Here is a 16,792-nt window from a genome sequence, read left to right as displayed (position 1 = left end):
GCTGCTGTCCAATTTCTAGAACGTGTTATGATGCCAAATATAATGAAGTGCCTCAAACAGAACGACTTCCTCCCTGCGAGCTACCAAGGATTTATAAAACATCAGTTTTCGGCATCCATCAGTCCATGATTCAAGGCAGCAAGGTAGTCGCGTATATACGGTATTTCTTGACTGTCCAAAAGCAAAAAGATTTTTTGGTAGGGAGGACGCAGCATGTTATCTTGGATGGAGAGTAATCTGCAGAAGCAGAAGTAAGTTCAGGTGTACCTCAGGATTGTACAAGAGGAATATTGCTGTTCATTTTATACGTCAATGACCCGGAAAACGTAAACAATGACTTCAGACTTCCACAAATTATGCCGTTATCTACAAAATACGTATGAAAAGTTCAGTGAATGGTTCCACACGTTAAAAATCGCGCTGGTTTGGATGTGGTGCCCACGCCTACGTATTTAGAGACATGTCAGCAAGTAGAAACCACCGAAATGAAGCAACAGTGCAAACTGCGACCAAGCTAACGGAGTCAGTGTGAGAACTCTTGTCACTGCAAAATTGACAACGCGTTAACGTAAGGTTTTTCTCCAAGTTAGGAAAAATGAAAAAGACTCATAGACTGTTAGTGCAAGTGTGCGGTGTTAAAGCTGTGAGTTTAAAGTGCGTATTTGAGTGAATTAAACACTTAAGAGATAGATAGGAAGTTATAGAGTGTGGGCCGCGTTCGAGATGACCACCAAAACGCACAACCCCAGACGACACCGCACAAGTGCGTCGGGTACATGCAGATGATCGGCGGTTGTCCATACGAATGTCAGCAGAAGAGCTGAAGATAAGGAAAGGCACTGTAGCTACTGTCCTTCAGTTTTTGGTAACTGTCATGAAAACAGATAAAACCTAGTGCTGCCAATACCATCCACACACAAAGTGACAGTCAGTGACTTAGTGTTCATCGTTTCCCCGCTTCCCAAAAGAAATTGACTAAATCTAATATTAAGGACTTGACCACATTTTTCGACTGCTAGGGCTTGATCTACCACGAATTCCTACTCGAGGGTCAAGCTGTCAACGCAGAACTTTAGAAGAAAGTTTTGAAACGGTTCCTGCAACGCACCCAGTGCTTTCGGCAAGAGTAGCGCCGGAGCGGACAGCGCAGTTTCCTCCGTGAAAAAGACCCCCGTCCGTTCGCCCTCTGCTGACAGTCCTGACCGCTCTTAAACACCCTCTTACTCTCCAGATTTGGCGCCGGCAGACTACTTTTTGGTTCCTCGACTTAATTTAGCACTAAGTGGCCCACTCTTCGCAGGCATTGCGGATATCCAGCAACGCGTGACAACCATGCTTCGAGTGATTCCACAAGAAGCGTTTTACAGAAACTTTCCTTCAGTTTTACAAGAGATATCAGATTTGTATTGTAGCTAATGGTGATTACACTGAAATCCAATAAGGGTATTATTTTTATAACTTCTGTTTCCTTTATTTTCTGACATGATACACAGAACTTTTCAGACGCACCGTGTATAATTAAACCATGTCTCAGTTAAACTGCGTGAATAGCCTGTGAGATGTTGATAATATCTCACTGTGCTGCAAGTATTAACTTACTTTCGATGTGTAGGCATGGAAAGTTGTGTATTGCACAGAATGAAGAATAGTACAGCCTAAGACTAGAACATCTGTGCATCGTAGTGGTGGTTAATAAACTAATACAAATACCTGGACATAAGGATTATTCAACGAAGGACAGCACGAATACCAACGTTTATTTTACTTACGACAGAGTGTCAAGAAAATGCTGAAAATCTGAATCGGTAGCTGGAGGATAAGAATCAGTTACCCCAGGAAAGCTCCATACAAGTAAACAAGAACTGGAATTAAGTAAAGGATCTAGAAATACGTTTCAGTCACTTTACTTACTTCTCCCGTATTGGCCGAGAATGCCAGATTAGACTAATTACCGCGCGTATTCAAGCGATAATTTTCCTGGTGCACACAAAGCCTTTGGAACGGAGGGAAACCCAGGCACTTGCCATAATGCCAAGTACCCTCTGCCATGTATTCCACAGCGAGTTTTTGAATATATATGTCGTTTTTACTGCACACCACCAACACAATAAGATATTTAATTTTTCCTGCCTTAGTTCTAGAATCCTAATTTATTTATGTATCTTCATGTGTGATGATTTACATCTACTCAACAGTTTGAAAGGGCCACGGTATTATCTCGAATATTTCAGTCGTATCCATTTCCTTTTGTTCCTCAACTATTGTATTTCTAATGAACAATTTGTGGATTGTGTTAGTTTGTTGAGTATATACTTATCTTATTGGTATATAGTCTCACAACTGACATACTTAACTACGATGAAAATTACTAGTCATATTTGTCATAGGCTTGAGGTATGAGCAATAATGAGAGATGAAAGAGAGTAGCTGCTGGTGCGAGGGTATGGAAGGAAGAGAATGTGCAACCTCTACAAAAAGTGACAAGGAATATGAATATCCGTTTATGACAGTGCACAATGAGTAAATGTGCATTAAAGGCTGCATGACGAGGCCTGATAAAAGGAAGAATAAGCGGGAGGAATACATGATAGATAATCATTTTAAAGTCACACGCCAATACGGTTATGTAACGGCAAAATGGCTAGTGTCATACAAAGATGTGGAGAGGCAAAATTATGTAACGACCATTATTTTTATCAGTATTTTCCGTGTAGTCCTTTCCTCACCGATTCTAGAACCTTCTCATTCCTTATCTTATCAGTCCACCTCATTTTCAACATTCTTCTGTAGCAGCACATCTCAAATGATTCGATCCCTTTGTGTATGTATATGACAGATTAAAATCATGTTGTTACTTATCAGAATACTTACATCAACTTCAGTTTATCGTTTTCGTATTTCATCGGCCACATACATGTTAAAAAGGATAAGTGGTATTCTGTGCCCCTCTCAGCAGGTTTTTCTGCCATCACCGTAAATTTAAATTCGTAATAAATATTTCAATGTGCTTAGCATCCTTTGTGTGAAATATTTCGATACCATAGGGAGATCCACTGACTATACTTCCACCACTACCCCGCAGTTATTTATCCAGTGGATACGGGTACAGATACTGTCAACACTGGTACCGTAGTATGTACCCACTTCAGGACGTTGTTTTCCTCTCTGTGTGACAATCTTCCAGCAGACACATCACCTAATTTGCTTCCCAATGTTTTCTGCATGGTCATAGCTGCCCCGCAAAGGTGGACTACGCCTCTCAGTGTAGTCAGTCCACACTTCGACACGTTACCTTCTGCCCATAGGAACATAAAAACTGATAGCTTGCTTGTGCCACGCATATTTGGAGGTACTAACCAACCTAAAAACATACTACTTGTAAAGCTTTAACTGTCAGTCTGCAAATTAAGTACATAGTGACGTAATGTTGTTCAGTATATTATTGTCCTCACTCATCAACAGAAATATCTGCACCTCTACACCTAACACCTCAAATGTTTTTTGTTTTTTTTTTTTGCAAATGTCCTGTAAATTATCGATTCACATATAGGATTTGGAACACAAGCTTATTTTGTCTTTTTTGATAAGAGGAGCCACGTTTTCTGCTCCTGTGGCAATATTTTCATCTCAGAGTAACATCTAACCAAAACGTTCACTGTTATTAACTGTATATGTTCCAATCTCTTCCTCTGTAACTTTTATCCTCTACAGCTTCCTATAGTACAAAAGAAAGTTACTCCCAGGTATCTAAATATATGTCCTGATAGTAGTTTCCATGGGTTTCTTTCCTCGTCGATTCTGTGGAGTATCTAGGTACTTCAAAACACATCAACATACATAGTTTTCCCCATCCTTCTGTTTCACTACATCAGAAACACGTAGATTCTCTTCTTTTACAGTTGTCCTTCTGTCTACAATTCTCTTCTGTACGTATCTGTGCCTCAGATCTTTATACTCAGTCTGTTTGTCAAGTTAGGGTCTAAGTGAAATACCTAGACGTTATTTGATGAAGAAAATCCTCATTGTCTGTGTTATTCGGCCTCTTTAAACCTTCTCGCTCCATCAGCAGTGCGTTATTTTGCTTCCAGGACACAGAATTGCGCTTGCAGAATATTATGCAACTAACTAATGAAATGGTTTGAGAGACCTCACGCTATTCTCCGGAAACTTTCAGATAAAATTTGAGATTTTGGACTGACAATCGGAAGAATCGATGTTAAAATCCTGTGTCTTGTAATTTTGCTGCAGGTTTGTCGTGATTGTTCTGAATCAGATAGATTCATTTCGAGAATCCACTTACTCTAGCACATAAACATTTAGTAACTGGATAAGTGGTTGCAAATGTAAATTGTGGCCTTGGTATAGGTGAATGATGATGATGTTTGGTTCGTGGGGCGCTCAACTGCGGAGTCATCAGCACCCATACAAACTCCCAAGTTTCACACAGTGCAATTTTTTTGCACAGTCCAATCGAGCCACTGTAACGATTCACGCTCAGGACGAAATTATGAGGACAAGAGAAACACCCAGTCCCCGGACATAGAAAAGCCCCAACCCCGCCGGGAATTGAACATGGGACCCATGGTCCAGAGGGAGCAATACTAGCCACTATATCACGCTCTGAGAACGGCACAGGTGACCGGATGTATAACAGCGTAATACGGCAAAGGCAATCAAAATGAAGAAGGACCCCCAGAAAAGCAAGGACGAACACCAATACTTTTGCAAAAGCACATGATGAGTAGAATTAGCTGGCTGTGAATGATAAATCCCCGCAATTAAACCGAGACGCAATTTAAATAGGTTGCGTACCACCCAACTCAGTGGCTGAATTGATGACATAAGTTTACTTCTCGCAAACGCACGGAGTGTGGGGGACTGCTGCAGTGTTGACTGGCAATTATGAAACCAGATCAACCTCTGCACATTGCTCTAAGTCAGAGAGATCTCTCTCAGTTGCTACCTAAAGTGAAGAGCATTCTCTATGGGATCCACGAAGTAAGTGTACTCTTAAACGTCACTGCAGCAAGTGTGTTATGTCTGTTCGAAACTTATCTGGTTTTGCCAGCATAGGAATATCACCTATCAATCGTAGCTGACGCTGTGAATTCTGACCAGTAATAATATTACAAACGAATTTAACCATTTATTATTCTCACAGGTTTTGTCATGTTATGGGAAGAATAGCGGAAAATCTCTCCTGATACATGACAGTTTTTGAATCCCAGCCAATAAGAAAGCCTTGAAAATAGGGATATTTGAGATAATTACAGACCCCTAGCGTTCACCTTCTGGTCTCAGACCTTCTGTGTTTTTCACTTGGTCTTCAGATCTCATCTAGGCAAAAGATTCCTCCTAGTATCTCACACAACCCAGACTTATGGATCTTAGTCCACCCTCTCCTACGCTCCTGCTGTGTGGACATAGGAGACGATTATTTCCCTGTTAGATATCTGTGTGGGGATGGCTTTTAGCACCAAAAAAGTGTATGACAGTCCTAAATTAACTTTCCTATCGTGAGACAGCAAAAGAAAGCCCCCAAAGCTGCAGAAAGTAACAGGTTTCCCTCTCACGGTAAGAAAGGGAAAAGAGAAGACCAAGTAATTAATAGTGCATTGTTTGACACTGTTGAATACTGTCGGCAATTATCTTGTAACATTAAAAACTGACTATCTGGATGAGCATATTACATAATGAAGGTAGTTTGCATGACTTTGGGCATGAACTAGCATGTACGTGTAGGAGAGGCAGTTTCAAACATCAACTCGAGAAAGTAAAGTTATATAATTAAATTCTTTTTGTTGGCAAGTATATGTTTGCAGTCTTGATACGTATCCAATTCGTCACCTCAAACTATTATAGATTTCCACTAATGGAGTCATTGATAAAGTGTAGATGGTCTACGGCATTTTGTTTTAACCTCTCTAACAGCATGCTATGGCGCTATGAGAGAGGTAAAAACAGCGCCCAGGGCTGCAGAAACTAAAAGGTTTTCCTCAATACAAAAGAGGAAAAGCACAACAATTATATAATAGGGCAATCATTCACAGTAGTGAATACTTTTGGCAGTTTTCCTGTACCGTAAAAGAGATGAGGGTATTACACATTTCATTAACTACGACGTAACATTAGGAAAGATAATCAGGAAGTATTATCCATCAACTTGAAAAAATAAAGTTACATACTTAAGTTACTGTTTGTTGGCAAGTACACGTCTGCAGTCTGGGTATGTATCCAAGTCCTCACCCCAAACTACTACGCCGGCTGAAGTGGCCGTGCGGTTAAAGGCGCTGCAGTCTGGAACCGCAAGACCGCTACGGTCGCAGGTTCGAATCCTGCTTCGGGCATGGATGTTTGTGATGTCCTTAGGTTAGTTAGGTTTAACCAGTTCTAAGTTCTAGGGGACTAATGACCTCAGCAGTTGAGTCCCATAGTCCTCAGAGCCATTTGAACCCAAACTACTACTGATTGCCACTAGCGCAGTCTCTGATATAGTGTAAATGGTCTGCGCCATTTTGTTACGGCTTCTCTAAGGGCACACTGTTGCACTGTGGTGCTGGTGTTTCATTGCTTACCAGGACTGAAGCACCGTACCTGCTAACTAAAAAACCTTAAGTATGTAACCTGTTTCTTTTGAGGATGTTAATATACGTTTCACTATGCAGATTTATAGTCAAGGCATGTTGACTGCTTGTCACATATGGTATATCAAGACACACGTATGAACGGAGAGTTAGTATCTGAGTGCAACTGATGGAGTTATCGTGGTAGGGTAGTTCAACAAACACAGAGTTTCAGGCTGAACAAAACCATCCAGAATGCATGTGGCTATGGAGTCCGTACCAACTGACGACACGGACGGGGCGATGGCGTCGGCGGCGCCGTCGGCAGGCGCGCTGCTGTTGAAGAACCAGCGGAAGAAGAGCGGCGGCGGGTGCGCCCTGACGCGGCACAGCACCCTGGCCACGTCGTGCGCCGGCACCGCCAGCGTCGCCGGCTGCTCCGGCGCGCACACCGGCCTGACTGCAACAGGTTAACCACAGCAGCACAGTAGTCTCCATCAAAAGCGACGAGGAAAGCGCCAGGCGGCGCTGATCGGGTATCCCCAAACACACAGTGAAATTACTGAGGGTAAGCATTGTGTCAATGGAGCGATGAAGGAAATGTTAGATAGTTATAGCTGATTACGTATGTAGCCACAATTGCAATTTGGAATAGACGATTATGGGATCTGGTAATAATCAGATCTTTCTACACTACTGGCCATTAAAATTGCTACATCACGAAGATGACGTGCTACAGACGCGAAATTTAACCGACAGGAAGAAGACGCTCTGATATGCAAATGATTAGCTTTCCAGAGCATTCGCACGAGGTTGGCGCCGGTAGCGACACCTACAACGTGCTGACATGAGGAAAGTTTCCCACCGATTTCTCATACACAAATTGCAGTTGACCGTCGTTGCCTGGTGAAACGTTGCTGTGATGCCTCGTGTAAGGAGGAGAAATGCGTACCATCACGTTTCCGACTTTGATAAAGGTCGGATTGTAGCCTATCGCGATTGCGCTTTATCGTATCGCGACATTGTTGCTCACGTTGGTCGAAATCCAATGACTGTTAGCAGACTATGGAATCGGTGGGTTCAGGAGAGTAATACGGAACGCCGTGCTGGATTCCAACGGCCTCGTACCACTAGCAGTCGAGATGACAGGCATCGTATCCGCATGGCTGTAACGGATCGTAAGCCACGTGTCGATCCCTGAGCCAATAGATGGGATCGTGGTCAACGCAAATTGGGAGCTTGTATTCGTTATCGGCATACTGGCGTATCACCCTGCGTGATGGTATGGGGTGCCATTTGACATATGTCTCGGTCGGTCACCTCTTGTTCGCATTAACGGCACTTTCAACAGTGGACGTTACATTTCAGATGTGTTACGACCCGTGGGTCTACCCTTCATTCGATCCCTGCGAAACCCTACATTTCAGCAGGATAATGCTGTACCGCATGTTGCAGGTCCTGTACGGGCCTTTGTGGATACAGAAAATGTTCGACTGCTGCCCTGGCCAGCACATTCTCCAGATCTCTCACCAATTGTAAACGATTGGTCAATGGTGGCCGAGCAACTGGCTCGTCACAATACGCCAGTCACATCTCTTGATGAACTGTGGTATCGTGTAGAAGCTGCATGGGCAGCTGTACCTGTACACGATATCAAATCTCTGTTTGACTCAATGCCCAGGCGTATGAAGGCCGTTATTACGGTCAGAAGTGGTTGTTCTAGGTACTGATTTCTCAGGATCTATACACCCAAACTGCGTGAAAATGTAATCACATTTCAGTTCTAGTATAATATATTTGTCCAATGAATACCCGCTTGTCATCTGCATTTCTTCTTGGTGTAGTAATTTTAATGGGTAGTAGTGTAGCATTTTCATAGTCTGAAAACATCCTCATCGTCGCCGTGTATGACTATCTCTATGTTAGAAGCATTTTAACAACTATATTCGTGACAGATCCAAAACAAACATCATTCAGTATCAAGAAAGTAAAATTATCACAAAAATATTAGGACCATAATTTGAGATTGGAATTTGAATGAAAAACAAATCTTAGTTACGGAAAAAAGTAGGTTCACAGGAGACGCTGAATAAAGTTACACTGTCACCTATATGAAATGTAAACATCATGACCCCTAAAAATGCTCTGAAAATAGCTTTGTCGATGGAAACCAAATCAATTTTCTGACAGAAGTCAGTGAAGACATAAAAGAGATTGATATTCATGAAGCAATCATTAAAGATGTAACTAAGTTTATAAACCTATTCACAAATCCTAAATGATTGAGAAGCTACTACCCGAAAAAGCTCAGAATGGATGCAAGAACATAAAAAAGAAATACTGTCAATGAATTATGAGGTATTCGTAGGAAAAGAAGAAACAACGTACTAAATACGTTATAAGGCAGTCACTACTTGGACCTCAATTGCTGCTGAGGTAAATCACAAGATATAACAGTTTAGATTGAGCTCCCATATATGCCCCATTTTGTAACAGTAAGAATGATAAATGCAGAGAGAGAAGTTGTAATAGCAAAATATTCACATCTACTCATAGAATGTTGGTATGAAAGGTGATACCAGACACGAATACTTTTCCAACGCTGTAGTTCTAACTCACGAGAAATGGAGCAACGAATATTTAAAGAGCTACTTGCCCGTTAATCTTTTCCATTGGTGGTGGATATATTCAAAGAATTCTTTACTAGTAGCCTCGAAAATATTTTTTTTACAAGGGAAGCGAACAAGCTCAGTTCTCAAACCCAATACATCATATATAGGTTGCCAATGAAGCTAAACAGGGAAATAACGAATTTCATTTACACATTTGTTGGCTACGAGAGAGGTTGAAACTACAAAATCCATGAGGACGAACAAATAGAATATTATTACATCTGTGTGTTCAACAATATATACGACATTAGGGTTAATCTTTAAGCATTACATCTAGCGACTGAAAAGTTCAAAATTGAGAAAAGTTTTAGGCAAGGCGTTTCACTTTTGCCAAAACTGTTTTGCGGAAGCTTACAAGACGTATTCAAATATTTAAATGTGAATTTAGAGGTAATCGCGTAAACCTTTCTTATGTGAACAACCATTAGTTGGCAGATGACATTCTTGTGCTGAACAGAGCAAGTATGTCAACAATACTGACGATTAATTACAGTAACACCAATGTAATGTACAATCATTATGCTGACAGTATAATAGTAAAGAATAATGACGGAGTTACACTAATACTTGAGTAATTTGCTCACTTAGTGCACATGAAAAGAAGTGGAAGGACGCGTACAGGAGTAAACTTCTAGTATTGGGTCAGAAATTGATAATAATGTTGACGATGATAACATGTCTCTGCAATTAAACTACAGAAATGAATAAGAGAGACACTTGGAAAATACGCTCTTTCATAGATTTTAATTAGTAGTTAACGCACTGTGCATTTTAAAACAATAGTTACTCAACCAACGTGAAGCAGTAAGAATGACATTATGATGATGAAATGGGTATCCAAAAATCTAATAATCATCTCTATTGTGTTTGGCTTTACAGATTTCTGATGTTACATACGTCTATAACAATTATGTTTGATTAGATAATTCTCATATTCATCATCTTCACATTTGTAGTTGACTATTATCTGTCATGGATAAATACAGAGGCCCCCATAATGTATTCCACCTTCTCCTCAGTTATCCTATCTTGTTTCTCAATCGTCTCTTATAAACGAGTATCTTCGGTACTTCGTTCTTGGTCAGCTTAGTTAATTATTATTTCCATGGGTTCTGCTTTCCAAGATATAATGTCAGCTTGCTTCAATCCCATGATTACAAATTCATAATTAATTTCAATGTGAAAATCTTTTAAGTTTCACGCAATAGAGGATGAATCTCCTAAACTTCGTGTAGCGTGACTTGAACATTTGCTGTATGGTACATTTCCAAACATATAGCTGAGTAACCCATTAGAAGCCAGAAGCTTGCAGGTTGCCTACCTTCATTACTATAGCTCACACAATATATATGTTGCTTTTTATTTGTCAAGAAATCTGCTGACAGTGTCTTAGCACATTATAATAAGACAACCTCATACAGAAGTGATACTTAATGCTAATCGACATCACTATCCATGTGTTTATTTAGTAGCTAAGAGGACAGTATGAAAGAGGTAGCTCTCCTTGCACTGTACATGTATCATTCGATTGATAATAACACGCAGGATCTTTGCTGAAATAGCATCATCTTTTTATCGTGATAACACCTGTATGAATAAGATGTCTTTTAACAAGTACTTTCAAGCTGTGGAGCAACATACTCACAAGATTTCACGATAATTCCTTACTGAATCATATCGCTGTGAGACTACATCCCTTATTATGGGAATGTGTCTACAAAGGGGACATATTTTTTCCATGTCGTCAGTCATTTTATTGGTCTCGAGACTGTGGACGAAGGCTTAATTAATTAGGTTGTCTAAAAATAGCGTTTCATAATTGTCCATTATTGACACTAAGAATGCGATGGTTACCACCACAGTGGCTAAGAAAGTTTGTTTATTTAAATCATTGTATTGCAGATAATACTGAATTTAGACGTTTATAATATCTTCGCGGCGCAGGTGAGAGACAGAAAGCCGCTGACACCAAAGGCAGTCGTGCACAGGCGCCATCTCTTGCAATAGATGTTATGGCAGCAGAGTATAGAGGAGAGAAGATTGGTTTTCCTCTTTGGACATATGTTCAAGTTTGTAATAAGGTGTTGGAGAATGAGAATGGAATAATTCAATAACAAATCCAAGCAAAGGAGACAAAATCTGTAGATATAGAACAAGGGCTAATTTTCTTTAAAATCTCCTGTATTACTTCTATAAATCTACTACCTTAAAAATAAAAATTTTGTATAGTCATGACAGGCGTGTTGTCACGCCAGAAGAAAGATAAGAAGGAAAAAAGAATGGAGAATTCATAATACCAAAGTTTAGCATGCTAAGAACTTAATGATGGCACGAGTTTCATCTTGCACAGACTATATCCGACCTATAATGACGGTTTTGATACACAATGGTTTTTTTGGTCCCACTAAGTTGATTGCTATTTGTAATATAAACTGGATATTTCGAAATTATGACACATCAAGAGTGATTTAGAGTTACAATACTAAACAAAAGGGTTGACACATACAAAATACTTTATTGAACCTCAACATATCTTCACTCTCCTAGATTTTTGAATCAGTAGAGTTCCAGTTCGTTGTACGAGGCGGAACGGGTGTCAGATTTTGTAACTCGTTTTTCTGTTTTCTGTTTAGTACTGTTATCAGACCTGGTAGAGTATATTAGCACAGTAAACAGTATTAGATGTTGAGTTACCACTGTGTAGGACACAAGGAAGCCGGGTACTTGTATGTGACAGCGTTATCAACACCTGACCGCGATTGAAAGGGGCCTCATTATAGATCTCGAATGGTCGAATCACGCAGTATCCACAAGTCTGGGGCATTCCGTTGCGACAGCGGCCTGATGTTGGTCTCCATGGAAACATGAGGGCAGGAGTATTCGTCGTCAGAGTTCCATTCGAGCATCACAAGGAAGAATCGCCTTGTGTGCAAAGCATACTATAACCCTTTTCACAAGCACCCCCTGTAACATGCTGCCTCATCCCGTAATATTTGTTCGAGACTATCAGCAGCACGACTAGGAGGCTACTGTCCCATGCATGGGCTGCTGTAAGCAGTACAAAAGAAACAGTTACGCTGGAGTGGTACCGTCACTGGGAAGCATGGACTGCTGATGACCGACACCACATTATGTTCATCGATAAATCGCGATTCTGCAGTACCCCATACGGCCACCGTCAGCAAGTAAGGTTGCGATCTAAGGTGACATCCCATTCTTCTAATGTTCTAATGAAAAACGGTGTTGATTCTCCTCTGTTTGCAGCTTGGGAAACCATCGGATACGACGGGTGAAGGTGGTTGAGGGAAATCCGTCGCCACAGTCGCACGTCACTTGTATCCCTCATCGTCACGTATCTCTCATGCGACAGTATCGCGGTGCCATTTTTCAACAGGATAATACACGTCAACTTATGGAACGTATCCGTATGAACAGTCTGCATGGTGCTGAGGTACTCCTGTGGCCAGCAGTACCCCTGATTTGCCACCAATAGAACTTGTGTAGGACCAGCTCGGAAGTCAACTTCATTCAAAAATGGTTCAAATGGCTCTGAGCACTATAGGACTCAACTGCTGAGGTCATTAGTCCCCTAGAACTTAGAACCAGTTAAACCTAACTAACCTAAGGACATCACAAACATCCATGTCCGAGGCAGGATTCAAACCTGCGACCGTAGCGGTCTTGCGGTTCCAGACTGCAGCGCCTTTAGCCGCACGGCCACTTCGGCCGGCCAACTTCATTCCAGTGGCCGGATATTACGGACCAGTTACAACAGTCTTTGTATCACGACGAGATAGAAATGCTTTGTGGCACCCCACCCAAATGAATTAGTGAGTCTATCTAGAACAGCGGCGGTACAGCTACTGTTAAGCCGGCTCAAACTACCACTATGTTTGTAAATTTCACTAGAATTTGTAAGCACTGAAATAACATCGGATACCGTCTCAGTTCAGGCAGTCATGTCGTTTCCTCTTCCTCTTCACCTTACTGCCATGCAGTATAACAAGTCAGAGAAAGAAAACTGGCGTTCTACGGATCGGAGCGTGGAATGTCAGATCCCTTAATCGGGCAGGTAGGTTAGAAAATTTAAAAAGGGAAATGGATAGGTTAAAGTTAGATATAGTGGAAATTAGTGAGGTTCGGTGGCAGGAGGAACAAGACTTTTGGTCTGGTGATTACAGGGCTACAAATACAAAATCAAATAGGGGAAATGCAGGAGTAGGTTTAATAATGAATAAAAAAATAGGAGTGCGGGTTAGCTACTACAAACGGCATAGTGAACGCATTATTGTGGCCAAGATAGACACAAAGCCCATGCCTACTACAGTAGTACAAGTTTATTTGCCAACTAGCTCTGCAGATGATGAAGAAATAGATGAAATGTATGAAGAGATAAAAGAAATTATTCAGGTAGTGAAGGGAGACGAAAATTTAATAGTCATGGGTGACTGGAATTCGTCAGTAGGAAAAGGGAGAGAAGGAAACATAGTAGGTGAATATGGATTGGCAGGAAGAACTGAAAGAGGAAGCCGCCTTGTAGAATTTTGCACAGAGCATAACTTAATCATAACTAACACTTGGTTCAAGAATCATAAAAGAAGGTTATATACCTGGAAGGATCCTGGAGATACTAAACGGTATCAGATAGATTATATAATGGTAAGACAGAGATTTAGGAACAAGGTTTTAAATTGTAAGACCTTTCCAGGGGCAGATGTGGATTCTGACCACAATCTATTGGTTAAGAACTGCAGATTGAAACTGAAGAAACTGCAAAAAGGTGGGAATTTAAGGAGATGGGACCTGGATAAACTGAAAGAACCAGAGGTTGTAGAGAGTTTCAGGGAGAGCATAAGGGAACAATTGACAGGAATGGGGGAAAGAAATACAGTAGAAGAAGAATGGGTAGCTCTGAGGGATGAAGTAGTGAAGGCAGCAGACGATCAAGTTGGTAAAAAGACGAGGGCTAATAGAAATCCTTGGGTAACAGAAGAAATATTGAATTTAATTGATGAAAGGAGAAAATATAAAAATGCAGTAAATGAAGCAGGCTAAAAGGAATACAAACGTCTCAAAAATGAGATCGACAGGAAGTGCAAAATGGCTAAGCAGGGATGGCTAGAGGACAAATGTAAGGATGTAGAGGATTGTCTCACTAGGGGTAAGATAGATACTGCCTACAGGAAAATTAAAGAGACCTTTGGAGAGAAGAGAACCACTTGTATGAATATCAAGAGCTCAGAGGGCAACCCAGTTCTAAGCAAAGAAGGGAAGGCAGAAAGGTGGAAGGAGTATATAGAGGGTTTATACAAGGGCAATGTACTTGAGGACAATATTATGGATATGGAAGAGGATGTAGATGAAGACGAAATGGGAGATAAGATACTGCGTGAAGAGTTTGACAGAGCACTGAAAGACCTGAGTCGAAACAAGGTCCCCGGAGGAGTAGACAACATTCCATTAGAACTACTGATGGCCTTGGGAGAGCCAGTCATGACAAAACTCTACCATCTGGTGAGCAGGATGTATGAGACAGGCGAAATACCCTCAGACTTCAAGAAGAATATAATAATTCCAATCCCAAAGAAAGCAGGTGTTGACAGATGTGAAAATTACCGAAATATCAGTTTAATAAGTCACAGCTGCAAAACACTAACGCGAATTCTTTACAGATGAATGGAAAAACTGGTAGAAGCGGACCTCGGGGAAGATCAGCTTGGATTCCATAGAAATGTTGGAACACGTGAGGCAATACTAACCTTACAACTTATCTTAGACTCTAGATTAAGAAAAGGCAAACCTACGTTTATAGCATTTGTAGACTTAGAGAAAGCTTTTGACAATGTTAACTGGAATACTCTCTTTCAAACTCTGAAGGTGGCAGGGGTAAAATACAGGGAGCGAAAGGCTATTTACAATTTGTACAGAAACCAGATGGCAGTTATAAGAGTCGAGGGGCATGAAAGGGAAGCAGTGGTTTGGAAAGGAGTGAGACAGGGTTGTAGCCTCTCCCCGATGTTATTCAATCTGTATATTGAGCAAGCAGTAAAGGAAACAAAAGAAAAATTCGGAGTAGGTATTAAAATTCATGGAGAAGAAGTAAAAATTTTGAGGTTCGCCGATGACATTGTAATTCTGTCAGAGACAGCAAAGGACTTGGAAGAGCTGTTGAACGGAATGGACAGTGTCTTGAACGGAGGATATAAGATGAACATCAACAAAAGCAAAACGAGGATAATGGAATGTAGTCAAATTAAATCGGGTGATGCTGAGGGAATTAGATTAGGAAATGAGACACTTTAAGTAGTAAAGGAGTTTTGCTATTTAGGGAGTAAAATAACTGATTATGGTCAAAGTAGAGAGGATATAAAATGTAGACTGGCAATGGCAAGGAAATCGTTTCTGAAGAAGAGAAATTTGTTAACATCGAGTATAGAATTAAGTGTCAGGAAGTCGTTTCTGAAAGTATTTGTATGGAGTGTAGCCATGTATGGAAGTGAAACATGGACGATAACTAGTTTGGACAAGAAGAGAATAGAAGCTTTCGAAATGTGGTGCTACAGAAGAATGCTGAAGATAAGGTGGGTAGATCACGTAACTAATAATGAGATATTGAATAGCATTGGGGAGAAGAGAAGTTTGTGGCACAACTTGAGTAGCAGAAGGGATCGGTTGGTAGGACATGTTTTGAGGCATCAAGGAATCACAAATTTAGCATTGGAGGGCAGCGTGGACGGTAAAAATCGTAGAGGGAGACCAAGGGATGAATACACTAAGCAAATTCAGAAGGATGTAGGTTGCAGTAAGTACTGGGATATGAAGAAGCTTGCACAGGATAGAGTAGCATGGAGAGCTGCATCAAACCAGTCTCAGGACTGAAGACCACAACAACAACCGTCTCAGCTCAGGCAGTCATGTCGTTTCCTCTTCCTCTTCACCTTACTGCCGTGCAGTGTAATAAGTCAGAGAAAGTCAAATGAAAACCTAACATCTGCCACAACAGGACCATAGACTGGTTCCATCAAAAGTAATCGCCAAAAGCGTTAAGACATTTATCACACTGAGAGACGAAACGATCAGTTCCTGTTTCTTAGAAGGGAGTCTGCCGCTGACAGATCCACTACCACACCCGCTGTGGCGCTTTCTCGCCTGACTGAAAGCGACATCAACGACTGTCTTTCCTCAGGTCGCCAAAGATATGAAAATCACACGGTGAAAGATCCGTGCTGAAAGGAGAACGTTGCAGTGTTTCCCAAACACACCACTGAAGCGTAGCCTTCATTGGATTGGCAGTGTGAAGGTGGACATTATAGTGGACATTATAGTGAAACAGGACGCTTTCGTCCTACAGCGTCCCAACAGCCCGAGCTGAAAGGGCCAAAAAAAAAAAAACACAAAAAAACCTAAGCTTTTATGAGTATAGACATAAGCAACGAGTGATAATGTGTACCAACTCCGGGGTCGAAACAGCGTCCCCTGCTTACTATGCAAGTGCGCTAGCCACTAAGCCACGTTGCACGTTGACACCGCGGTTCGCACAACTGCACGGATTACCCT

At 41.2% G+C, this 16,792-nt stretch overlaps 1 protein-coding gene across 1 annotated transcript in view; it reads right to left on the bottom strand.

The window, feature by feature from the left end:
* Window positions 1–16,792, bottom strand: part of LOC126481983 (nephrin-like) — an 881,063-nt gene that overhangs the window by 108,578 nt on the left and 755,693 nt on the right. Inside the window, exon 10 of the mRNA XM_050105948.1 lies at window positions 6,844–7,023. Coding sequence (XP_049961905.1) covers window positions 6,844–7,023 — 180 coding nt within the window. The remainder of the gene's footprint in view (window positions 1–6,843; window positions 7,024–16,792) is intronic.

This window comes from Schistocerca serialis, chromosome 5, assembly GCF_023864345.2.
Source record: "Schistocerca serialis cubense isolate TAMUIC-IGC-003099 chromosome 5, iqSchSeri2.2, whole genome shotgun sequence".
NCBI classification, from domain to species: domain Eukaryota; kingdom Metazoa; phylum Arthropoda; class Insecta; order Orthoptera; family Acrididae; genus Schistocerca; species Schistocerca serialis.
Note: the sequence above shows the minus strand (reverse complement) of the source record. Positions and strands in the feature narration are given on the sequence as shown.